At 35.1% G+C, this 8,838-nt stretch overlaps 1 protein-coding gene across 1 annotated transcript in view; it reads left to right on the top strand.

Annotated features, from left to right (window-relative positions):
* The window catches only part of LOC108747096 (protein Wnt-1-like), a 52,074-nt gene extending 44,995 nt beyond the window's left edge, over window positions 1-7,079 (top strand). The window contains exons 5-7 of the mRNA XM_018484355.1: window positions 5,530-5,707; window positions 6,049-6,280; window positions 6,673-7,079. Of these exons, the coding sequence (XP_018339857.1) occupies window positions 5,530-5,707; window positions 6,049-6,280; window positions 6,673-6,874 (612 nt within the window). The 3' untranslated portion in view covers window positions 6,875-7,079. The remainder of the gene's footprint in view (window positions 1-5,529; window positions 5,708-6,048; window positions 6,281-6,672) is intronic.
* The last annotated feature ends 1,759 nt before the right edge of the window (window positions 7,080-8,838 follow it).

Genomic DNA, 8,838 nt, shown 5'->3' with positions numbered 1-8,838 from the left:
TTTTGTGTATCTCGTCCGTTCTTATTTTAAGACCGTCTCAAGTAACGTCTTAAGATATTAATGTGGTCCTCTGATTGGTTCTCATGATCATCTTAAGATTATATTTAAGACAGTCTTAAACATAAAAACTATCTATGAATAACTTGGCCATGGGATTTTTATCCCAGTATCTGTTTATCCATTTTATCCGCTCTATCACTTCTTCAGTGAGTCGCATAAAAGGAAGTTATTCGCGTAAAAGAAATCAAATAATTTAATACTAAGTTCGATATTAAATACTGTATATTAAATATCTTTATTTTGATCGACCGACATGTTGCGTATCCTGTATTCCAACATCGTGCTACAAAGGGTTGAAACACGTGCATCGGTAATTATCTTAATATCTCTTTGCCCGCTATCTCTCACCGGCGGGTCTTTCGACGCGAATTTTAATGCTAGCCGAAGACAAAGCTCGAGCAGTAAACGGATGCGTTTCATGCGAACGGCTGACCCCTTGTAGACATTGCCGGCTTACAAGGGGATTAAGGGAGCTAAGCTTGTTAAGTTGCAACAATCCACCGGCCCTGTCCCCACCTTCCCTCCTTTTCCCTTACAATCCGGACACGTAACTTAGTCGGGCATGAGGAACGAGAGTTCGCGCAAAACACACGTAGACGCGTGACACGTGCACAGATACAGTTAGGTAATGCGTTTGTCAGAGTATCTAGGACTCGAATATCTTCCAACTGCAATATAATCTTACATTCAGGATTTATTAATAACAATATTAGTTAATAATAATAAATACATTATTTATGTAATATATTTATTATTATATTACAATAAATATATTATTATTAATCCTGATATAATAATAATAATAATAATTCGTACATTAATTGTTTCTTTCTAAATAGAAATAAATTATAGAATTCCCTTAAAAAATGCAAATTTATCAAATTATCAGATTTATGCACCATTGTCTAGTTTGATGATTTTAGCGCAAACTATATAAATGTTTTTTTATCTAAATACTTGTATATACAGTTAACATTTTTTTTTTTACATTTTTATGCCGAGAGATTAAAAGCATTTCGAAAAAAGAATTTATGCAAAGAATTATGTATTCCTCCCTCTCTTTTTTCTATCTTATAATTTCTCTTTCATTTTAATATCTTTATTACCTATTAAATTATTGTATAATTAATTTTAATACCTATTTTGTTAAGAAAGTACCGTGCCGATTACGTTAGAGAAATTTTCATCCAGTTGCAAAAAAGTTAGAGCGTGAGAAAACGTGAAAATCGCGGGGGAGGGTCGGATGTGTCTTAACGAGGGTGAGTTCGTGGACAAATGCCTCGGATAACCGGCGACACAGAACTTGGAGGTAATGATGTTTGCCCGCCGAGCAACCGGCAGGAAGGTGGCCATTAAAAGCCACCGGGTGTGAATAAGTTTTTGTGTTACTATCGTTTATAATTTTATACCATCAAACAGATGCAGCAGTAATTGAAAAATCTTCACATCTTTTTAATTTGACCGATCGTCAAATAATATCGCGATCAGCTCATTTCAGATTTAATCGTAGATCCGAATCTAGTATATTATATACACTAATTGAGATAATATTAATATACTATTAATAATATTATTAATATTATACTAATATTAATATTACTAATATTAGATATCATTATTATATGAATATTATTACACTCTAATCTAATTATTACACTTTGAAATAATACTACGTGAAATAATTAATACGAGTATTTGATATGCGATAAATACGGAAATGCGACGGTTTATTACACCAAATCTCCAAAAAGATCACTGAGTTAACTATTTTTAGTGAAGACATAAATCACTCGGAAAGAACAATTTTGCTGAAATATCTAAGAATTTAGGTAAATATAGATGTAAAAATAATTTTGTCGGATCATCAAAATAATTATGTAGGAAACTCAAGCATGATGAACAATGCTGTAAAGAGTTTTGATATTCTAGCAATCAGTTGAAGTATTCTGGACCCAGAGAAAGATGTTTTCGATACAAAGAAATGTTTCTTTGCTACGGTTAAAAAAAAATTCCTTTAATTTGAATGTCATTTCTTCCATTTGAACATTATTTTTTGAAATCAAATAAAAAATTTATTTGATTTATAATAGAATAGCTAGCTAAGTTTTTATGATATTTCAGCAAAATTTGTATGATAATTTTTTCCTCACTGAAAAAATGTATTAAATTTTAATAAATCATTTGTTTGAATAACTAAATATTTACTAAATATAAAGATATATTTGTTCTCTAAATTCTTTGAAGTGGAATCTCACTCTAAAGAGTGAAAATTGAATCAGTCTTGAAAAAGAGTGGCTCAATTTTCAATCTTTAAGAGTCACATTTCATTCTTCAGAATAAAATTCACTCTAAAAGCTTTAAAGAATATTTGACATAAGAACAATTAATTTGATTTAATTATCATTTTTTTATTGAATAAATATTTATTTACTATAACTAAATGTTTAATTGGCGTTATTCAAATAAATATTTATTAAAATTAAGCATTTTTTTTCAGAGTACATGTTATAATATCAGCATATAAATACAAAATAAGACATACGTGACAGCAGCCATGAGATCGAAGATCAATCGTGTCCTCATTTCGAGAAAGTAACGGCATGATACAGACGCAGTAGATTTTGATCCGTTCTCAGCACATAGAAGCGTCGATTCTGAAATATAGCGATATAATGTATAACAGCAATGTTTAAAGCGTTATAATATATTCACATAAGTATGCATGCACATATGTAACAAGTGGACTTTAACGAAATAGTTGCGAGGATTTTTCGCGCGCGAGAGATTCGCTTTTATCCAGTAACAATCGTGGTAAAATGCAATTGTTAATGTGAAAACACGATACGAGTCTGTCATGGCGCGCTTCGTTACTGATCGTGATTCTTGAAATATCGAAGCGGCGAATCAATCGGAACGATCGATTTCTTTCGACAGCGTTTCATAAAAATGACCGTAAAGTCTTGTGTCCACGACGTTCAAAATCGATTCAAAATCTCACATGAAGAAAAAATGGATCAATCACATTGGTCATGTAACAGAATTATTCAAATGTGATTTATTAATTTTTCCGCTTTCCAAGGAAATCCTGATCTCAGATCGATTTCTACATCATAGAGGTCCGTTTACGTTGCTTGAAATTTCAAAAAAAAAAAAAAAAAAATAACACTTAAAGCGAGATAATTCGAGCGTTGAAGAGACACACCCATAGAAAAATCATGTTTAAATTAAAGAAATCATTTCTTTTGTTGATTTTTTTTTAAATTAAAGCGAAAACCTTTAAAAAAAAGAATAAAATTTACTTGATTTCGAAAAATTACGTTTAAATCACAGAAAAATTTATTCATCGTCAAGAAATAAAATTTAAATCAAAGAAACTTTTCTTATAGCAATGCACAAATTCCTTTGATTCAAACAATTTTTTTTAATCAAAGAAACTTTTCTCTGAGTGCAGATCCTGAATGCAAAAAATGTTCGCAACTCAAACAGATCTAAGGCTTAATATATTTAAAAAAAAAATGAAGAAGTGTAATCGACACGAACCTAGCTAAATCGTTTAACATAGGTATAAAATTTAACGTGCAGAATAGTCAAAAAGAGTAACAAATTGCAAAAAACATAATCACAGAATGATGATATACGTATATACCTAGAGATGATTCCGTTTTTTATAATTTACAATTGAGAAAGTAATGGCGTCTAATCGGCGGAGAAGATTTTGGGTGGTCAATATTGAGATCGTTACATATTGGCACATATTGACTGTTGCACGACGTACGCATATATGCACATACGTATGTATATACAGCCGATACTTTGCGGAACAAAAAAGAGAATCTTTCGCGCGCGAGATTCACTTTTGAACGGCAAAAGAATTGATGAGTACGAGACGATAAAAGCGCGTCGCGAGACGTTCCGTTACTCACTGTGGTTCGAGAATCGCAATATCGAATATCGCGATTCTCGATATGGCGGACCAATCGCAATATTTGTAATAATTGCGAAATCGATAGAAGAATTTGAATCCACAATCTAATGCGGTTTCTATATATTGTATATATAAAAATATATATAATATATATATATATATATATATATATATATACACACACACACACACGAATATAATACTATATTGTACAATATATAAATATAACACATTTTTAAACTCAGAATCGAAGCATCGAAATTATTGCATATTTTATAATCGTAATAATTATTTATAATTAAAGTAAAATATTCGGAATATCTCAATTAATCGAAGTAACAAATCACTTGAAATATGTCTGCCAATAATTAATGTATATAGTTATGTATTTATATTAGTAATTTGTATATAAATAATTTTAATAATTATTAATTAAATAACTATGTATGGTTAAAATAGAATATGAAAATAAAATATCAAAGTAAATATCTCAAAAAAAAAATAATGAATTACTTGCAATAATTTGTTGTATAAAAATATGCACGCGAAATTCTTTCTGATAATCGAAGCGACATTGGAAGATCGAAACACGCTGTCTCACCAGTTCTAATCACTGCGATTATTTTGACGCGCACAAGAATGAACATAGGATTTATTTATCATGCCGACAGGATGCTATCGAAGACCCTCGGTGACTTGACTATAGCGAGCTGTCGTCGATAAGTCGACATGATGCTATTTGAGAGAGAGAGAGAGAGAGAGAGAGAGAGAGAGAGAGAGAGAGAAAGAGTGACGATACTCGAGGGGAAGGATTACGTTTAGACAGTATCTGACAGCGAAAGCAAAGAGGACACGATATAATCTTGATTTGCTGACGTGTATCGAAAAACATCCGGAAACGGCGATGGCGATACTATTAAAACAAAAATTATTAAATATAAAACACTTAGACGAAATATTAATATTAAAAAATAATATAATATTATTCTTAATATGTTACTCTCTCTATAACACATTCTCTTTAATATTTTATTATTATATAAATATTAAAGTAACGTTAAAGTTATTTTGTACAAAATATGACAAAGTAGAATTTTTTAAATATCACGATAAAGTTATGTCGCTCGTCTTTGATGATATGCGTTTTGAGGATATGCTTTGTTCAGCTCGAAACATTCAGCATGAAACTTGTACATACACCGCGTACCACGCATTCGTAACCATGAATCGCACGTAAAGCTGCCTCGGAAGTTTCAAAGCTGGGGGTCTTTAAGGACCCGCGCGAAATCTCCTCGGCAGGCTTAGGACCTGTTCGCTTAATCTCCACGGCCATTCTGAGCTCGTGGTCGTCGCCGCAAAACGAAGGGAAGTCGGACGATGCAAAAAAAAAAAAAAAAAAAAAAGATTCGAAAGAGAGGTATCCCTAGAGAACATTCGACTCCTGAATGTCTGTCTGAAGTCTTCTCGGCGCGTCTTGAAACTCTTAGCGTTAAGTTTTTAATGTTGTTTAAGAAAATATGAGAAACGTGTATTCTTTCCCGCAGGATATACACTTCGGGGAAAAGTTTTCACGGGAATGGTCCGAGAGCGGGGAGGAACCGTTGAAGGAGGGTGCTCTGCACGGGCCTAAAGGGTTGGCTGGCCAGCTGATGAGGAAACATGATACCGAGGCCGGCAGACGCGCCATTCGCTCCAGGATGCAGCGTGTTTGCAAATGTCACGGTGAGCAATGGGAACATCCTTCGATGGTCATTCACCTCTTTGCACTGAGAAAAAGATATTCATTTGGATTAAATTATTTCAATTTGTCTTTGTTTCTTTCGATGAAGAACGTATATATGTAAGTCAAACAAATTATGTGACTTAAATGTACATTCATCAAGTAACAAAGATAACTAAATTAATTTAGTCGAATGAACTTTTTTTTTTCTCAGTGTCAGACACATCGTGGGTTCCTACAAAGTTAAACGGAATATAAATGTTTCCCGCCATTGATATCGCTTCCTTATCTCACGTTTCGCTGAATAATTCTTCCTTTTATCTTCTTTCTTCTGTTGCGACAGGCATGTCTGGCTCATGCAGCGTTCGTGTGTGTTGGAGAAGACTACCATCGTTCCGAGTGGCCGGTGTCGCCTTGGCGGCTTTACACGAGGGTGCCGCCCTGGTGCGATTGGCGCAACGCGGCGGTAGAAGACCGGCCAGGCTAAGACCGGCGCGTCCCGATCTTAAACGTCCGAACAAAACGGATCTGGTTTATCTCGAGGACAGTCCCGATTACTGCGAAAGGAATCTCACGTGGGTCTAACTTGCGCCGCGCGAAAATATTTTTTTCGTCTTACAAGGAAATCCATGAAAGCGTCCCTCTCCGATTTTGATGAGCTTTGAATTTGATCGAGTTTTTTTCTAGAGTAAATAAGAATCTTTTTTTTTTTAATAAAAGCTCAATTGCACTTTTAGTGGCTGCATTCCTTTGAAGAAAATCGGTTGTTTTTCGAAACTGTAAAACGTAAAAAAACATGGTTGAAATGAAGGTTGAATGAGTTTCGAGAGTATTTAATAATTATAATTAAAAATTTGTTTAAATCTTGTTAAAAAAAATTTGTTCGAGAATAAAAGATCCCTGTTTCGTGCTATATCATCGATCATCACGCTCTTTCGCACTTTCATGACTTTTGTTCTCTTCACAGGCTCGGCATTCCTGGTACGCGAGGAAGAGTGTGCAATCGGACGTCCCTCGGTCTCGACGGATGCCGGCTGCTGTGCTGTGGCCGGGGCTACCAGACGCGAGTGCGGGATGTCACCGAGAAATGCAAGTGCCGATTCGTCTGGTGCTGTCACGTCAAGTGCGAGATGTGCCGGCACACGCGGGAGGAGCACGTATGCAACTAAACGACAGATGCATTTCGTGGTCCGGCCTATCTGCAAGAACGCGCTCACATCGTTCTTTATATTCCGATTAATTATTCGTTGCTACTTCGCGTTATATATCCGCCGTTATAATTGACGCCGTGAGAGGCTACACAATGACACGTTACATCTCGATGCGGTTTCTCTGCTTGACAGTCACATAAGCATCATTTTTCAGCAACATCGCGAGAATAATAAAATGCATTACTTGAGGCCTTTGCCTCTTCATAAGAAAGCACGAAAAGCTACGAAGTGCTATATGTGAATGATAAACGAATTATGTATTATTATTTGACACATGTATTTATTTTAAAATGAACGACTTCGATTGCATTTTTTATTAATGCTCACTAATTGGCATTAATTTCTATCAATGTAAATTAACTTTAATCTCCTGATTCAACTTCGTTTTTTTTTGTTTTTCATTTTTTTTCCTAGTTCTACGAATTAAGTAAAAACGATATAAGAGTGTCTGCTTCACCTTCAACTATTAGATTCATTGGCTCAAAATTTTAATCATGTATAGGATTTTTTTTTATGGTTCGAACAAAATTGCTCGCGGCAATCAAAGTTCTCGGGATTATTATTATAACACTAACGTAATGATACTCTTGGCGAGGTTGTTGTTGCGTAACTTATCATCACCGGTCTGACTGTGTCACTTACTTACGCGAACGTTAATGCATCGAAAGTGAATGTGTTACTTCAATTTACATTCAATCGTTTTAATTTTATCTCGATCCAGACGTACTGCGGAGAAGAGGCTTATATTCCAGGGACACATTGACGTGTGTCCATACTCGCCTTGCATTATCGAACTCGTACAATCTGATGATTCGAGTTCTGAAATAATAATGCGAACACGATACGGCATCAAGTTTCCCTTCATCTCTTCCGACTCTATTATATATTATCATACACACAAACACAACAAACACAACACACACAACACACACATACACACACACACACACATTTATTTATTCGATATAGCTATATGTATCTCTCATATAATTAGTACGTGCATTCTTTTTATAGCGAGAATCGAGTGATAGAAAATTTCGTTGGAAATTTATCTAGATTTTTCCTCGTGACATATTTACGCATCTCGCGACGCTCGATATCGCGCACTGATGTGCCAATTTACTATTTCTGCGTGCGACAGGAAAAGAGAGAATGAAAAATGGAGCGAAAGAGAGTGAGAAAGAGAGAGAGAGAGAAAAAAAATAGGAGCAAAGGAGGACAAAAACGTGGTAATAGACCACGCGCGTCGATTACTTTTTTTCCTCTGCTCTCACACATTCGCGTATAATGCGCGTGCAATTACACGAGTGTCCTATTTATATCGAAGTAAAGAACCTCCGCACGGTGTCTCGTAGATATCTCACATTGTATATTGATGCTCTCTAGTGTAGAATCTTCTTTTCGCCTAATTAAAGAGCAACGTAGTGAGAAGTCGCGTCACACCGGGTACGAGAACGAGCGATGCGAATTAGAAGGCGGACGAGCGAGACTCGAATCCGCCTCAAGATCTCCACGCCCTTGACTCGCACGAATCGGGAACAATACTGCCAATGAATGTAAATATCGTCTCACTGTTTTTTCTAGACTCTACGTCGACTCCATAATCGTTGTTGTATATACATGTAAGCGTTTTCGTCGGCTTCGTTTAGGAAAATTTTTTGCGTTGCGTTTTTTTCACAGTCTACACGAAATACTCTTATCCCATCCGTGATTTTGTCTCTCGCTGTCACTATTTTTTAAATATATATATTTAATATGATGATAGTATATGTGGATATATGTACACATACGATCGCTTTATCGCATGCCGCGCCAATTAAGTCGGCAATCTAGTCATTTACGAATTTTCTGATCCCCATATCAGCGGACACTAAGATGCTCACAACGAATTACATGCGAGATTTTGCACTCTCTTCGGCTGA

This window comes from Trachymyrmex septentrionalis, unplaced genomic scaffold (genome assembly GCF_001594115.1).
Source record: "Trachymyrmex septentrionalis isolate Tsep2-gDNA-1 unplaced genomic scaffold, Tsep1.0 scaffold191, whole genome shotgun sequence".
NCBI lineage: Eukaryota > Metazoa > Arthropoda > Insecta > Hymenoptera > Formicidae > Trachymyrmex > Trachymyrmex septentrionalis.
Note: the sequence above shows the minus strand (reverse complement) of the source record. Positions and strands in the feature narration are given on the sequence as shown.